The following is a 15,620-nucleotide window of genomic DNA, read 5'->3' on the forward strand; positions in this document are numbered from 1 at the left end:
GTTACAGCAGAAAGGAGAACTTCCAATTCATCAGGTAGCAGAACAGAGAAAGAAAGCTATGAAAAAGTATCAAAGAAGCATAAAAGAAAGATGGACTTCACAAGGACCTAAAAATGAAGATAACATTATTCAATTTAAGGTCAAAAAGGCAAGGAAGAGAACAGATACGCTTATTATTAATGCAAGACATGTTGACAAGTAGAAAACAGAAGTCTCAATACCTAACCAAATCACAATTTAGTTGGTAAAACAACTTTGTGAAATAATTGACAAGTGGACTAGCCAAAGGAGCTTCTTCAACAGGAAAAGAAAGATGTACAATCTGTTCCCAGATTATCAGAGATACACACATGAACTCCAAACTCCATTTCTCAAAGTGATACAGGTCTGCCGAAAAAAACTGTGATGTGAATGTAAGACTTAATTTTTAAGTCATGAAGATATGGGAAGCACACATTTTCAAGCAGACAGCAAAACCATCCCAAGTTCTAGTAGGACTAAGGGGATTTTAATCAACCAAAAGCTGTTGGGAAAGGACATCTACCAAATGATAAACTGGCTAGGAAGATCTGGGAATACAAATGATAAATTTTGATCCAGGATTTGGAAGAAAACCATGAAAGGAGAGGCTCTGGTAGATTTGATTTGAGCCAACAGAGAGTAATTGGTTGAAAATATTATACAGAAGGTAGACTGTGTGAGAATGAACATAAAATGAATTCACAGTCTCCAGAAAAAAAAAAAAAAAAGGTTCTAAGAAAGCAGAAACTGACAATTTCAGAAAAGAAGACTTCAATAAATACAGTTATTACAGCCCCAAAGGGGAGGAAACCTAGAGCAGAAAGACAATTCTTTCCTTGCTTCAGGAAAAAAAACCAAAGTTTCCATCATGAAACTATTTCACTGTAGAGGAAGCAGAGTTTTCTATTATGCTTTTACTAGTATTATCATAAGTCATCAGTTTGCATTACCTTCAATTCAAAAAAGGAGCTTACAGGAGATGAAAACTAGGACCAAGCTACTAAATACAGGCAGCATAACACATTAATGCATAGACAAAGGCTATGGTACAAAACTCAAAGTAATTAGTATAGGACATCAAAAGCAATTTTTTTCTGTAAATACAGCAGCAGCCAGAAGAATTGAAGTATTGGACCACTATTGAACACAAGGAAAAGACAAAACAGAAAAAACTTAAGAGTATTTTAAGTATTTAATGCTTTTTTTTTTTTTTTCACATCATTCTTTGCTAAAAGAATTAACTGTGACCAGGGGACTATCATAATTAATAGCAAGGACAGGGAGGTAAGCTCTTAGCTTTTAACAAGCAGAAACAATGTTGGAGAATACTTGGGATAAATCTGATCATAGCAAATGGCTTGGCACAGAAACCACACTTACAGAGTAGGCTCATTATATCTCTGCCATCAATAACTATTCTAAGAACTCAGGGGATGGACAAGTGACAAAAGGCTAGGAAAAGGCCAAAATTATGTCCACTGTCAAGAACATATTGGAGAGGAGGAAGGGCTGAAGAATTATGGACCAGTATAATTTCATTTGTTTGAGAAAACAGAGGTAGTGAAATTAGTTGTAAAGACCTATAAAATAACAGGTGATTAAACAGCCAGGATGGATGTGCTGCAAACCAATTGTCAAGCAAATCTCATTTCCTCTTATGACAGTCCTGTGGACCAAGGCAAAACAATACATGTCATTCATCTTGATGGCAGTGAAGCATGTGGCATGGTCTCATAACATTCTCATAAATCGGATAAGGAAACTAGGTCCAGATGAAGCTAATAGATTGGACAAAGGGGTGGGTTCACTGTTAAATGGAAGGGTGCGGAGAACAGGAGCGCCACAAGTACCTACCCTCACTCCTATACTGTTTAATAATAGCCTAAATGACTGTGTAAAGACCACCCGTAAATTCCCAGACTGTACCTACCTCAGTGATGCTGTAAGTTACAAAATTTAAACAGATCTTGGCAGGGGAAGGATTACTTACAGATGAACAGCTGCACAATTACAAGAGAAGGCAGAGCTCATGTGAAGGGAGTTAGAAGTTACAGAAAATCACCAGCTGCATGCGGTCATTCAGTGTGCCCTGGAAGTCCACAAACACCTGAAAAGTGCTTGCATAATAGACTGCAGGATCTACAAAGGTATCCTGCAAACAGGTTAGACGAGCATCTGGCAGAAGACAGACATACCTTCCAATAGGAAACAGTCTAGCTCGTCTGTTATTGACAAGCTTTTAAAAGTTCTGCAAATCTATGATTTTGACAATCCTGCTATATGTATATACTCGGGTATATACCTCATGGTGAAAAAATGTGTGGTATGATGATCGCGGTAAAAGAACTGGTTAAGTCTGAAATTTATCATCTCCTTTATGTGGTTCACCATACACTGCACAAATTAATCATACCAGCATAAAAGATGTAGCAGCACAGGGTAGTGAACAAGGAACTGGGACTGCCACTTTTGGTAGCAGTAGTTGTACTGTGTTGCTGCTTGAGGAATTACCAAGCAAATATCTGTACTTTAAAGACTTTCTTGGTCTCCTCCATCAGTTACTTTTACAGTAAAACCAGAAGTGTGGAAGCTCTCCAAGACCAATGCCCAAAGGTGCTATGCACCCATGTAACCTAAAGGACGTTTGGACCAATTAATACACCAAGAGTGTTTTGGAAAAATTTCCAGTGTTGCATCTCATCATGACAGGCAACAGAATGGCTGACTATAAGTTGCCTGCATGTAATACAACTATTTTTTCATCATGCCTAGATGAGCACTTAAAGCATCCTCTTCAACAGGAAGGGTTTTTTTCTAACATGATCTCACGACACCATCAAGAATGGCTGTCATCACACCCAACTGGCTCAGGCTGGGATGGAGTTATTCCCTCATAGCAGCCCGCACAGTGCTTGCTGTGCTTTAGGTTTGTGCCCAAAAGAGTGCTGGCAACACAGCAGTGTTTCAGCTGGTGCTGAACCCTGCCTGCGCAGCATTGGAGCTCTTGCTTCTTTCCCTGGGGCAGGCAAGAGGTTGAGTGGACACAGCCAGGACATTGCCCAAACTGACCAAAGGGATGTTCCATACAACATGCAATTGTGCTCAGCAATAAAAGCTCAGGGAAAGGAGGGGGAATCAGGGACATTCATGGTGATAGTGTTTATCTTTCTGAGGAACCTGTGCTGAGGCCTTACTTTCCAGGAAGTGCCTGCACACCTGCCTGCCGATGGGCAGTGCGAATGAAACCCTCTTTGTGCTTTGCCTGCGGGAGCAGCATTTGCTTTCCCTGTTAAACTGCATTGTCTCAATCCATGAGCCTTCTTGCCTTCCTCCTGTTTTCTCCCCATCCCATGGTAGAGGGGAGTGGGCAAGGGGCTGGGTGGGTGCTTGGCTGCGGGCCAGGGTCAACCACAACACACAGAGAGGAAACAAGTGACCACCATCTGCTGAACTGCTAGCCTGGGCAAAAATTTAGGCTCTACACAATGGGGCTCTGAGGTTAGTTGGTTAATAACGAGATACACATGTAGAAACAGTCAAAGAACTAATGTTAAGATAGGGTACACGTAGCCTGTATAACTCAAAATACATACTATAATCGAATTCCTTCAAAACATAACCCGTCTAGAAGACTTCATTTATTTGAATTACATGGACAGCTTGAAATATGTCTGATTCAGTTGTGAAATTCATTTTGAATGAGGCAAAAAGTGACATCCTACAATGCATTTTTTGTTTGCAATTTATCAGAAAATTCAATTTGTGCCAAAGATATAGCAATTTAACATGAAAAAATAGCACACATTCTCTCAAAAATGTTTAAGATTAAAATCCCCACTTGAATGAAAAATTAAATTCAAACTTAATTTATACAAGGTCTGCACTGCAATAACATTACTTAATTGAATAGCAGACATTTTCAAGTCCCACTAAACATGAAGCACAACTCATCTTTTAACACCATAAAAAAACCATTTGAAAGCATCTTTAAATCAAATATAATAGCACACAAATATGAAATCTGTCTGTTAAGTGCTCAGTTATGTATCTGTGTCTCATCACCTTATCAATGCTTATATAGTCATGTCAACTATTGAGCTAGCAGCTCATGGAATTTCATTAGAACAAGCACTGATGTCTCTGCCACAGTTCTTCCACATTTCCACTGACTAGAAATGTTCAGAAAACAGTCAAGAGATTTAAAAAATGAATTTTAAGATATTTAGCCAGCCACAGACAAAATCAGGTTACCAGCCACTTTTCTACTGCCCATGGACCAAACTTCAGTTTTAAGTCACATCTGTACAGGAATATTGACTGAGGAATAGTTAACACATTTCCTAAAAAAATTATTACTCCTCCGCGCAGCCCACTTACATTACTTTTTTCCAATCTCATTTGTAACGTGAATCAAATTGCAGATGCACTTTTAAAATTTCTCTAACATCTACAGCATTGTCATTTCTGTTGTCTAACAAGGAACAGTTTGAGGAGAATGTAGATTTTCAATCCCAAACTTGGTAAGGCTTCATTTGCATCACGCTAGGATGCATGAATCATGCCAGTGGTACTAAATCTTGTTCACAGTCCAAATTCTACCATTTACAGTAAAATCTTTTTTCAAATTAGTCTAGAGTCCTGTAACACAAAATTATTTTTAAAAGCGAGGGAAAAGTGTCTCACTTATTTTGAACTAAAACATCTCAAAAAGTGAAAGCTAGGATACCTTTTATGGCTTTCTGAAAAGTTTCAGCAGTGGAGTCTTGATTGGGTGCTCAAGAATATATTTGAAAGTAGTGAGGAATCTGATTCCTCACTGCTTTGGCTGACTGGGGCTAAAGAATTTTATAGACTAATATGTGAGGAAAATCTAAAGAGAATAATTGAAGAGGCACCATCAGCATCTTAAATTTGTCCACTAGAAAACTGCAAATGTTTTAAGAAAAAACCTGTTAGTGGCAAAACTGGGCTCACTGAACACCAACACCTTAATTTTAATTAAACTACAGATCAAACCAAAAATGTTGCTAATACAATCAACATCACAAGTATTTCCACATCTGGTTCTTAAAGAAATCAGGACCTGTTAGAACATATATGTAGCCTTTATGTTCTTTAAGATTACCCACAACAATGAATACAAAACCTCCACACCTGACATGGGTTTGAAGGCCACTGGCTACTGTGTTCACTGGATGCAAACACAGTCATTATAGATGCAGGCACACATTTGCTAAATGTCAGTACAGCTGAAGCGTTAACTGAGTACTATGGGCAATTAAGCGTAGCATCATCCTTTTATAGTCTTTTTTAACCTCTCAGTATGAAAATCATTCTGGAAACATTCACACTGGTCCAAGCTTCCAAGAAGCTTCAGCTGACTCTCCTTTTTGTAAGCTATCCTCTTGCCCTCAAACGGAAGAAAAAGCCCTCAAGAATGCACTTTTAAAACAAACAAAATTGCCCAAACAGGCAGAATAAAGGAAATGGAGAGACCAACATAAATGTCATTTTTACTGTGGAACACATAACACTAAAATACTGCTATGATTGAGAAGTATGAGGTTTTAAACGCTCACCCCCAAAAGATAATTAAGTCAAATATTTAAAAAAAAAACCCACAACAAAACAGGCTTGCAGGAACTAAAGAAGTATTGCCTCTTTTATAGCCTGACAACTCTAACCAAAAATGCATTCAGATAATTCATATTTGTTAATTCTAAGCCATCTAAATCATTCACGTACAAAAGAAATACATAATTACGCATCCAGAACATCCAACCCATGGCATTTTTTCAGCCATCGTGATACTGATTAAGGCCTCTCACAGTGTTTGTAGTCTCAGCTTAGACTAAATCCATCCCTAACAGTCAGGAATAGTTTGGTGGAGGGTGAGGTTCCTCTTGATTGCAGCTCTTTGCAAGGCTGCCTGTCAGCAGGAAGGAAACTACAGATAAAGAACACTGCAAAGGGCATTTGATCTTATTGTTGGCAAGCAGAACAAGCCTACCTACTCCAAGCCTTCCACAGCAGCTGCTCACTTAATTCAGGAGCAGCCTTCTCATCCTTGACATCTGAGTGCTTAATACAAAGGCAAAGATCAACAATTATACCCAAAAAGGAAAGGCAAACTTTAAGGGCTGATAGCATTTCTTAGCAGCCATAGCTCTAACTCTAAGAAATGACATAATTGCACTTAAATATGCTTTTCCCAAGCATTTGAATATTCATGTTCAGTCAATTATGATTTTCTTCAAAATCTTAATGTTACATATATTTTTTTGTGGCTCCATATCCTGAATAACTCAGAACCATGCATAGTTAATTGATAGACTCGCCCATTGCATTTATCAGTTTTAGACATTTCCCTCCCCACTTCCATAGTTTCAATTTAACATAATTTTTGACAAAAACATTTTGCAAGTACACTTCAAAGTGAACTAGATGCTCCAAAAATACTGAAACTAACTTGCTTAGTATCTCTGAACTAAAGTGTTGATTACCTAAGTTCTAATGCCTTTATGTATTCTATGCCACATTAAATGAACTGCCAAGAAGCACAATGCTCAGTAGTGAACAAAAGCATGATGCTTTACAGTAATTTCCTGGACAGGAAATGAAAGGCTATAAATGCGCTGAGCTGTGGACTTTCACCACATAAGACGACTCTTATTAACTGATGAGAGATAACAACACATTGACGATATTAAAAACAAAATCTATACCGATTCCGCTCTCCAGTGTTTGTTTATAACCGGTGAGAGAAGTTTAATCGGGTCTCAAATTATTGTAACAACTTGATTTATCTGTTAAAGCCTTTTTATATTACTTGTATTTGCTTTAGATGGTACAAATAACATTTGTAAAAGTAAACTGCTCCAGAAGAAAAGAAAGCTCTGCCATATCCCACACAACAACAGCCTAGAGATGAAGAGCATGTTCCCTTCTGTAATAAACAAGTATTCCCTGTGCTCTTCATTACTCACAAAATATATAACAACCAAGGAACTAACCATTGTTAGCTATCCCCTTCTATCTTATGTTCTTATATCAACAACCAGACAACTAGACTTTTTTCTCTAAATATGATTTAATTAAAAACACTAAATCAGCTTTGATTTTTATTTTATATATGTACAATAGTTACCAAATAATGAATACACTGAATCAGTTATGTTAAATTTCACATAATGTCAAGGACATCAGCATGGCATGGAATAAATTCACACTGCCTTTTATGTATACAAAAAAATGCATTGATGTTAATTGTGATTACTATTTTGGTTTGTGGTTTGTTTTTTTTTTTTATAACCTGCTTATTAGTTCTCCAAATAATCTTGGCATAAAAACAGTGTAAGTAGTTAATTGATCTGTTAATATATTAGCAAAGATAAACATTAGTAAAGTTTGCAAGAAATCAATTGCAAAATTACCTCAAGTGTAGGACTGAATATATTCACATGCAAGTTACCTTCTGTTAGAAAAGTTTTGAAAAAGAGCCCAAGTTGGAGCTGTGCATTAATTTGGTCAAACTGATTCATACGAATGAACAGTCAAATTTATTCAGATATTGAAAATATGACTATCCTTTTTAGTATTCACAAACATTTGTGTATATAGTGTGTGTATGTGTGTAAATATTTATATATAAAGTGAAGGTATGTTAATGTAAAAATATACTGTTCATCCGCTCCCAGTTACACAAAATTCAGTATTTGGACATTAAACTGTGTTAAGTATAAATGTCCATTTCAAATCTACATTCAACCAGCAACAAATACTTAGAAGTATTTTTGTAAACATTTGAGATAGAGAAACCCATTCATTTACAAAACAATCCTTCTTTAACACATCAGCATCTCTTCAGCTTGAAAATTTTGTACAGCAGCTTCAGCTGGCCTGTTGTGAATCTGCTCAAATCAAAGAGCTCACACTGTCTTAGATCAGTATGTGTGAAAGCTCAGCAACTGCATAGTTTTCAAATTCATTCTTAATCACCATCCATTTCCAGTTCACCAGCAAAAAGAAAATGCACTTGGCTACAAAAATATTAAGGAATGTTATTGAAAACAAAAGGCTATTTTGGTAGAAGAAACTACAAAAATAGTTGAGTCATGTTGTAAAGCTTTAATGCAAGAGCATTACAGTACAGATTTTCTTTCCAACCTTAAAGCTTAATCAACACCGAATTTAAATATCCATCTCTCAAGTGCTTGAAAAAACGTGCTCAGTAAAAGTCTTTCTTCAATTTAACCAACTGTAATTACGCAGGTGTCAAGCTCTGCGTTTCAGACATCTGTTGAGTGCTGTCTCTTGTTCCATTGGCAGCAGTTACAGGTGTTGAGATACTCTGGTATGACGACGTAGGACAACTCAACGCAGCTCCACTTTCATCCTCTCCAGTATCTGAATCTGGTGTTACAGAACTGCTTTCTATCCCCAGGATCTCACTAACTGCTTGAGGCAATTCCTAGAAAGGAGGAAGGGAAAAATATAAACATTAAAAATCACTGTAATTAAATGGAAAAAGTCAACAAAAAGGTCATCCGTGTCCCGTCCCCGTCATAAACTGACCTCCGCCCCACTCCCGCAAGTAATTTTTCATTTGAATTTAGCTATACTGAAAGCATCTCTCAGCATCAGTTCCATTAAAGTTACTTTTTTCTGTATCTGCTTTTCAAAAAGACGGCAGAGAGGACAGGCTAAGGATTCAATTCCTGATTAACAATATAATTCTCATTACAAAAATAAAAGTCTGAACAACTACTACAATTACACTTCGTGCTATTGAAATTAGTTTTATTGAATGAACCATCAGTTTCTGCCTAAGTCCGGTATGCTTTCAGTGCAGTGCACCTTTCACCTCATCTTCCTCAAGCACACTGAACATCAAATTACTTGTACTGAGGTTATTTAGTAAGAGTTAAGAAATCATGACCAAAAGGCACAATCCAGCTTTCCCCCAGTGAACAATATTACCCTATAAAATTAATCACTCTTGCTTATAGACTTTTAGAAAATAGGTGCTGTCTAGATACAGCACATCCTTCATCATAGCCAGGCATTTAGTCAACTATTTCACAAGTCATACATGTACAATTACAGCCAACTGCATACTTTTACTGTCTATAAATGCTCACGGTAGATATATTCAAAATATCTTTACCTTGCAATTCATCATCTGCATAGAAATTGCTTCTGCTTTGCAGAGTATATATTCCACGTCAATTTTCATAGACAGTTCATTGATATGCTGAAAATATATTCACAAAGAATAGTAAGTGTGATAAATGGTAAATACACTTTATTGTAAAATACTGTACTGCACTGCTAATAAGTACCACCTTATAAGCTTGACCCTTAAGCTATGAAGTGCTAAACATACTCTTATTTGCTTTGGCAAATGGGTACTGAAAGATGTAGTATGCAACAGCTGCTTTTCACCAGTACCCAAGATCTGCAAGAGGAATCCATGGTACTTCTAAATGTGACAAACTACCTAGCCCTCCTAGGTACTCCCAGCTCACATTTTCAAAGAGATAACAAGTAAGATTACAGAAGAAAAAGCAAAAATTAAGATTAAACACAGTAAGTGGTAGTCTAAAGGGGAGAACAGTTTTCCATTGGATAATGATATTATCACTAAACAGACACCAAATAAACCATTTTGAAAGCACGGAGGACAGACATTCAGTTCACGTTTAACCCTTCACAAGACAGTACACACCTCTTCCTCCCCTCCCCCCCCATGAAATACAAACATATTGCATTAACTCAAAAACGTTAGCTAGTATTTAGATAATGCATAAGAATTTAGTACCTTTAATATTTCATTAAAGCCATAGTGTTTGTCCATTATTTGTTGTTTTTCAGATTCTAAGATAGCACAGCAAAGGAGAAGATGAAAATTCTGGCAAGGCAATTCTGTCCACATGACCTGTTAAAATAGGAAAACCACTTCTGAAATGCTTATGCTTTTCCTCTGAAAAGAAAGGACATTCTTGGAAAGTAAGACCTCAACCCGAGCGGCTTATCTAATAATAAAGTATTTTTGAAGGCAACTAAGTATTTGTACAATTATTTGCAATTTTTCTTTTAGCCAACTAGTGACAGATGCAAGTATGAGTCACCAAATGCCCAGCTGGTTCTTTAAGACTTCTGTGTCTACCAGGCTGTCCGCTATCATGCTATTAAGCTGCCTGAGCTTGCCGTCTTGTGAATGTGTGTGTTCTGCCTCAGCTCATGTGAAATTCTCCTACTCAAAATTACTAACTACGCAGAAGTAATTAAAACTGACAAATTATTTGTGTGGCTTAGTGTGTCTGCATTAAGTGTGAATTGGTAGAAGTATGTCATGTTCAGCAATCCCTCTAAAAGGTTCTAACAGTTATAAATAAGGTGATAAAGTTGTTCCCAGTCCCCCCACTACAAAAGCCCAAAGACGTGTGCATGTAGGTGTTGGGGTGGGTGGGTATTACTTTCTGACTGAAGACACGTTGGCTTTTGATCCCACAGAGGTCACAGATAATCATTCTCAAGTTCACTGGGACCAAAATGTGCAATCTCAGCATTAATAACCTATTTTAGCATGTTCAAATCTTAAAAAAAAAAAAGGTATTTGAAGAGAATGTGTGTGGTGGGCAGAAAGCTGGAGAACAGTTTTGACAACAAAAAAAAAGAAAAAAATTGTTTGCATTAATTACTCTGACAAACAGACAAAGGGATTTAAATCAATGGATTTAAATCAATGGGTTTACTCTCAAAAAAGGGAAAAAAAAGCAGGCTCATCAAGATTGTGTCTTAATTACTACAATTTTCTTGCTTCATTATTCATAGTACACACCCTTGAAGCTCAACAAGAGCTTACTTATACTTGAACATTTATCACTAGTGCATCTAGCCCGTAAACAGAATTGCATAAATCTAAAAGATAGCCAAACCAAGTTCACCTAAAACAAAGTGCAATTAATCTTGAATGTTTCAATTAAGATTCAATTCACTCAGTCCAGAATTAAAATTTTTATCTTTTTCAGGTATCCAGTACTCTGTTAAAGCACTCTCTCACTCCAGAAAGAGACCTGGAATGTAAATAGGCTGATAAACAATAACAATCACATGAAAATGTCCATAGTCTACCAAGTACAGTCTGTCTACATACTACCTTTTTTTTTTTTTTTACTCCTACTTCATAAAAAGGAAGCTGTACATGGATTTGGTTCAACACCAAGCTTGCACATAAAGAGAGCAAACTACTGCTTACACATTTCCAGTACACCCAAATTCTCATGGTATGCATACTCTGAACTATCTACAACAATAACTAATGAAGTACATCAGACAAGAGGCTGCCTCTTGGCATTACATCTACTCCAGAACATAGATGAGGAAACATGACAATGCAGGATATAGGGGTAACTGAACCAAAATATAGATTAGCTTTTTACAGGCATTAACAGAATATTTAACTTTCATATCTACAATTTAATGCTATCGTACTGGAATATCTACTTTAAGTAGTATTTGCTTCAAGCTGTAACTTCAGTGGAAGCTGGATCTAGCTTCAAGAGTGGAAAAAACCCCAGAAATATCAACAAGGATGTTTACAGACATTCTCTCCTCTCTGAGGAAAATCAGCAGCTGTCACTAGCTAATACCAGCTGCAAAAAAATCCATACTTCTTGTTAACATTTTTGATACACCTTTCAAAGTCTGGAGCAGAGCATGCACTTAAGCTTATGTATGTAAAAGCAGCATCACGAAGTGCTTGGAAAAGGATTAAAGAAAAACAGCATTTAAATTAAGAATATAAAAATATACCACTTAAGTGCGATAACTCTTTTCCTCCTATTTCTTTCTGATAAAGCTATGCAAGTAAGGACTCATTTGTTCTAGTGCTACCTCAGCATCCATTAATATTTGTAACCAATACTAGCATATATGTAATTTATCACTAGGTCATTCTGGTTTTACTACGTGAGTTGTACTAGCATAACCCTGGAGGTAACTGTATATTAGCTGTGCAATTCTGTAACAGGATTTTTCTTCTGGGATTCTTTTCTACCCAGTCTTCCTACACCATCTTGAGAATGAAGCGGCTCACTGTGCAAAGGAAAGATTAAAAGCTGGCTGAAATTACTAGGTAATACTGTCTGTCCCTCCAGTGTGAAGGAGGGACTGAACTGCTCTCAATTTTGGGACCTCTAAGCAGTGGCTCAGTGTGCTGTCCATCTGGGTTGAATTTGAGAGACAGTGCTAAGATGTACTGCAAATAATCCCGCTCACAGACAGAACAGTTTAACCTGCATTCATATTTCTGTGGAAAGGATAGCATTGCAAATAACTGCCATCACATCATTTGTCTCAACTTATCCACTGAAGGTAGAATGCCACCCCTCTAGCGCATGCACTGCCTCACACATGCTGCTGTACCATAACCACCCACATTTTCTACCACAATTTGATTATTACGGCTCTTGCTCAGTAAGTGGGAGGGCTTGGTTTTAGCCTCTACTGCAGCTGATGAGGATTGGTATCTCCCATCTCTAAAGTGAATGTCTGATAACCAGACTAGTGAAGAATCTTCTTCATTCCTTTTCTTGAAACACTGGAAGACATGAAGCCAGTGGGAACAAGGAAAAAGTATCTGATGCTACCTTAATGATTCAGGCAACTCAGAGGACAGAAATGGAGATACAAAAGAACACGCTGAAATTCATAGATTAGACAGAAAAAGCCCCAGAAGTCCTGGAAATTAGGACTGGAATCTCAGATGGCACCTCCCCTTCCTCCCATTCCACCCTCTGCAAGTGAATACATCACAGGGTAACATCGCCTTCAAATGGGTTCCCTCAATTCACATGCTATTACAAAACAGTACATGAATTTTGGTCAGACTGAAATTTTTGCTCAGACTGAAATACCCTGAAAGCAGTTCATTTCTCTCTGCTGATTACAACTGGGAAAACGGTCTGCTGTGCCTATAACTTGCCTTTGTAAATCCCACATATACACTCCACTGATGCCAATGAAACTGCATAGCTATGAACAGGAAAAGAAGAAAACAAAAACAAACACTGTTGTAAACTGGACCTCAGCTGTGACAAAGGTGACACTAGCTTTCACATAAAAACATAGGGCCTTAATTTTAAAAAGGAAAACAGGATATCCCCTTTTCCATTCCATATCTCCTTGCAAAGAAATTGAATACCTGCAATAAACATACATTATGATGTGCTAGAAGGAACCTATAAGACTATCATATATCAATAGGTTTCCATCATCTTCGTAAGACAGAAAAAATATACTTAAGACTTAGAAATACAGTGTTTCTTTTCTGTATGCACGCACATACACACATTAAAGCAGAGATGATAAAAACCACGCTAACTTGGGACTATAAACTATAAATAAAAATACTGTTGTCATCAATTTAAAAAGAAAAATTAGTCTTTAAAAAATACTGAGAAGACAACATAACACTAAGGGGGGAAAACAAGATGGGTGATTTTTTTTCCCCTACAAAATCATTATCATTTATACCTTGGAATAAGAGAATTCTTTTGGTTTTATACATTTTGGTTCCCTTATTTATGAATGTTATTCATAAACTTTTTAGTCCTCTTCAGTTAAAATATCTCCTCAATACACTGTGATAGCAAATTCCACCAACTGATGATAAAAAGCTAAAAAATATTTACTTTAGACAGTTTTACATACTGGTCCTCCTCTTTATGTGACTCCTTTTTCATTAGTGGAAAAAGTGAATAAAAGCATCAACATTACTTTTCATTATACCAGAAACAGCATTATTTTTCATTACAGTAGAAATTTTATGCATCTCAGACCCGTTCTTTTCATTACCCTTCTGTTCCCCAGCACTATACATAATGTTATCTCCTAGAAAATACTCCTTCTAGTCATCTGAACATTTATCCTCGTTTGGGAGTTTTCAGTGGATACTGTGCTGTTGTTAAATGCATCTTAGAGAATAAACCTGTACTGGTGACACAGGTCTCAAGTCTTCTTGAATTGAAGAATTAAAGTGTTCAACAAAAACTTGAGTTCATCTTAATTACTCCATCTAATCCCAAAATCACCTAAATCAAAAAGATCTCATTAACCTGGACTTATCAGAACCTTCACATTTTGATGTTTTACATTATGTTATTTGGCATCATGAGGCCTTACCACCAAAATTAACTGGATCTTCTGACATCATCCTCTTTATGGTTTTGGCTAACACAAAAACTATCCTGCCAGTGCTTCATTCCACTTAATCTATAAAGTACTACCAACATCAAGGAACTGATCAGGCACACAGACAAATGGTATTTCTTCTAGCATAAGCTCTTTTCCGTTAAAAGTTAACTGATACTCTCCACTTCCTACTTTCACTTAACAGCCTCATCTGAAGGATCCTGTCCAAACCTTTTTGAAAAAGCCAATTTATCCCCACCAACTCTTGTAAGTAAGTATTTTTTCATTAACTTCCCAAGTTGTTGTTTTGGCTATAAAGATATAACACATGCTAATATGTCCTCACCTCACTGCACTGAATCAGTTAAAAAAAAAAAAATCTATTAGAGTATTAATCACTTTGCAGAATGATCCATGCTTTTTGTTCTAAAGTCCAAAGACTGCTGGAGTTTGTGTGATGAAATGTCTTCTTACCTCCCAGAGTCGAAGAATATCTTGAAAGCTAAATTCCCTTTTAAATCTGATAAGAAGCCATCGGAAGCAAAAATAAAGGTAGCCTGAGTCTTGAGATTCTAGGAATAAGAGTGTTACATTTCATAAACACCAAACTTGGTCAAGACAATGGGGGGGGTGGAGGGAACAACAACCCACACTTTACAGCTACACAGTCATACCATTGATTTTTAAGATGGTAGCCCCTTTTCAGAATCAAAGGTATTTGCCAGAGGATGGCATATTTTTAAAATCAGCAACAAGATGACCCTGTTTTTCAATAGGCATGGAGGAATTATTGAAATCTTTTAGGCATTACTAATTAGAAATTAAGTTTAAAGACTCATAAGGATATCAATGCACACAGAATGCAGCAAGTTCTTTTAGTTATTGTGCATGAATAATACACCTACCTAAATAACTGCAAAATCCACTGTCTAGTAAACGAAGCAAAGTACTCAGCTGAATTAGTTGTGTCTTCATACCCTGCATCTGTTCTTCAAAATTCTGATGCTAGATGGAATAAAATATTAGCACGGTCATTTTTATTAACACAATTATAATTTTGAGATTTACAGCTATTTTTAATTTTTAAAAAAAGTTCTGTTATTGCTACAGTGGTTCTCATCTTTTTAGGTATTTAACATATGGATGGATATTTAACTGTACTTCTATCTAATGAAATGTCTGCCTTTTACTGAAAAGTTTAACTAAAGCAGTGAACTGTGTATGTATGTAATATGTAATATTTATATGTAATTGTAATATGTAATATATATGTATGTAATACAGAGCCTATGCTCTGTACCTCCAAGCAGCACCACTGCACTCAAAGCAGGACGACAACTTTTTTTGTATTCTCATACCAGTCACATTGTTTTGCCACATGCACAATTCATAAAAGCTTCAAT

General features: G+C 36.6%; 1 protein-coding gene across 1 annotated transcript in view; it reads right to left on the reverse strand.

Annotated features, from left to right (window-relative positions):
* Positions 1-8,133: 8,133 nt before the first annotated feature.
* The window catches only part of TBC1D15 (TBC1 domain family member 15), a 36,203-nt gene continuing 28,716 nt past the window's right edge, over positions 8,134-15,620 (reverse strand). The window contains exons 13-17 of the mRNA XM_074827230.1: positions 15,123-15,222; positions 14,692-14,789; positions 9,842-9,958; positions 9,188-9,274; positions 8,134-8,491 (exon numbers count right to left, since the gene is read on the reverse strand). Coding sequence (XP_074683331.1) covers positions 8,285-8,491; positions 9,188-9,274; positions 9,842-9,958; positions 14,692-14,789; positions 15,123-15,222 — 609 coding nt within the window. The 3' untranslated portion in view covers positions 8,134-8,284. The remainder of the gene's footprint in view (positions 8,492-9,187; positions 9,275-9,841; positions 9,959-14,691; positions 14,790-15,122; positions 15,223-15,620) is intronic.

The sequence above is a fragment of the Strix aluco genome, chromosome 5 (assembly GCF_031877795.1).
Source record: "Strix aluco isolate bStrAlu1 chromosome 5, bStrAlu1.hap1, whole genome shotgun sequence".
Lineage (NCBI taxonomy): Eukaryota > Metazoa > Chordata > Aves > Strigiformes > Strigidae > Strix > Strix aluco.